This window comes from Cebus imitator, unplaced genomic scaffold (genome assembly GCF_001604975.1).
Source record: "Cebus imitator isolate Cc_AM_T3 unplaced genomic scaffold, Cebus_imitator-1.0 Scaffold710, whole genome shotgun sequence".
Classification (NCBI taxonomy): domain Eukaryota; kingdom Metazoa; phylum Chordata; class Mammalia; order Primates; family Cebidae; genus Cebus; species Cebus imitator.
Window position 1 is genome coordinate 475689 of NW_016108025.1, and position 2475 is coordinate 478163.

Below are 2475 nucleotides of genomic sequence, written 5' to 3' on the forward strand. Positions count from 1 at the left end.
AAAAAAAAAAAGAAAAAAAAAAAAGAGGAAGGCCATGCAGAGAACTGTCAGCTGCTCAGGATGTGAAGGCAAAAGGAATGAAGACAAGGAAGCAGTGGGCACGTTGGCCAACTGCCCTGCCTACTACAGTGTGTCTGCTCCCAATGCCGAGCTGCTGAACAAAATCAAAGAGATGCCAGCAGAAGTGAATGAGGAATAGGAACAAGTGGATGTCAATGAAAAGAAGGCTGAGCTCATTGGAAACCTCACCCACAAGCTGGAGACCCTCCAGGAGGTGAAGGGGAGCCTGCTCATGGACATCAAGCTCAACAACGCCCTGGGAGAAGAGGTGGAGACTCTGATCAGCGAGCTCTGCAAGCCCAATGAGTTTGACAAGTACAGGGTGATCACAGGGGACTTAGACAAGGTGGTCAACCTGCTGCTCTCTCTCTCAGGGCGTCCAGCCCATGTCGAGAACGTCCTTAGTGGGCTTGGTGAAGATGCCAGTAATGAAGAAAGGAGCTCTCTCTATGAGAAAAGGAAGATCCTGGCTGGGCAGCACGAGGACGCCCAGGAGCTGAAGGAGAACCTGGATCGCAGGGAGCAGTTGGTGCTGGGCATCCTGGCCAATTACCTTTTGGAGGAGCAGCTCCAGGACTACCAGCACTTCATGAAAATGAAGTCCACCCTCCTCATCGAGCAGCGGAAGCTGGACAACAAGATCAAGCTGGGCCAGGAGCAGGTCAAGTGTCTGCTGGAGAGCCTGCCCTCAGATTTCCTTCCCAAGGCCGGGGCCCTTGCTCTGTCCCCAGAGCCCACAAGTAAGCCTACTCCTACCAGGGGCTGTACTTTCAGTGGTATTTTCCCAATATTAACCTCTCCACTTTAATAACCTCTTCTAAAATACCCAACCAAAAGATGACTGTTTCTATCAACACTATTTAATCTGAAAAATGTTTCAGTACAAAGCACTGTTTGAACTATCTGGGTTATTGGTGTTTGTTCTGGATGAAAGGAAAAAAATTCTCTCCAGGAGGAAGCCTGTTTTTTCCTTCTTGCCCTTCCTGATTGATCTTCTGAGAGCTCGAATGCTGCTGGACACATACCCCTTTCTACTATTACTTTGTAGTAGAAAGAAAGTTAATGAAACAGAACTGATTGGAGGGTGTTTGATCATTTAGTTTTTAACAGGCTGAGGCAACATGGATCCTTGCATGTCCCCCTCAGGAATGTATCCACAGTGGCCTTCCTTGCTGGTGGGCAATGTATCCTGATGGCAGGGTACAAGTACCATCAATGAAGCGTCTGCAACATAAAGCCTTAAAAAGACACACACTAAGAAGAAATTGTAAAACCTTGAACATTGTTATTTATATTTTTTAAAATGGAAAAGATCATTACGATGGTTGTGCTTATTTGATTCTGTTTTGTGGTGGACGTAGATAATTATATTTGAGCTTTGTGTTTTGTGAAAACCTTAATGAAATGAATTCCAAAGTTAAAAAAAAAAATACAAAAATTAGCCAGGCGTGTTGGCAGGTGCCTGTAGTCCCAGCTACTCTGGAGACCGAGGCAGAAGAATCACTTGAACCCAGGAAGTAGAGGTTGTAGTGAGCTAAGATTGAGCCATTGCACTTCAGCCCAGGCTACATGAGCAAAACTCTACTTCAAAAAAAAAACAAACTGTGATGTCTGTGACACTTGTGGGTCTGTTTGCAGTTTGTATTATGATCTGTCTAAGTTACACATCCTTTCATTTGATGCTACCATACATTTTTATAATTGGAGTAGCAACTTATTGCAAATATGTTGTAGGAGGGATTGGGCATTTATTTGGATTGATAATCTTCAGAGCCCAAATCCAAGCAACAGTCACATGCCCCCACTATTTTATTCTGCTGTGTAGAAATGACATGAATACACCCTTGATTAGTATTTTTAGCAAGCAAGAATTTTACCAAGTTAATATGTTTATAATGAATACATGCCCTCCATAAGACAAACATTATTTATTGTACTACAGTGGAATATTTGAGTAAAAGAAAATAACTTTTATGTACATCTATATATTTTTTTTAATTTATTTGATTGCATTTTAGGTTTTGGGGTACATGTGAAGAACATGCAAGATTGTTGCATAGGTACACACGTGGCAGTGTGATTTGCTGCCTTCCTCCCCATCACCTACATCTGGCATCTCTGCCCTTGCTATCTCTCCCCAACTGCCCACCCCCCACCATCCCTCCCCTATTTCCCACCAACAGATCCCAGTGTGCAGTGCTCCCCTCCCTGTGTCCATGTGTTCTCATTGTTCAACACCCACCTATGAGTGAGAACATGTGGTGTTTAATCTTGTGCTCTTTTGTCAGTTTGCTGAGAAGGATGCTTTCCAGGTTCATCCATGTCCCTACAAAGGACACAAACTCATCGTTTTTGATGGCTGCATAATATTCCATGGTGTATATGTGCCACATTTTCCCTGTCCAGTCTATCATC

General features: G+C 43.7%; 1 protein-coding gene across 1 annotated transcript in view; it reads left to right on the forward strand.

The window, feature by feature from the left end:
- The window catches only part of LOC108296425 (protein Shroom3-like), a gene marked incomplete at its 5' end in the record, with an annotated part of 6097 nt that extends 5229 nt beyond the window's left edge, over nucleotides 1–868 (forward strand). The window contains 1 exon segment of the mRNA XM_017518873.2: nucleotides 32–868. Coding sequence (XP_017374362.2) covers nucleotides 32–868 — 837 coding nt within the window.
- Nucleotides 869–2475: the final 1607 nt, after the last annotated feature.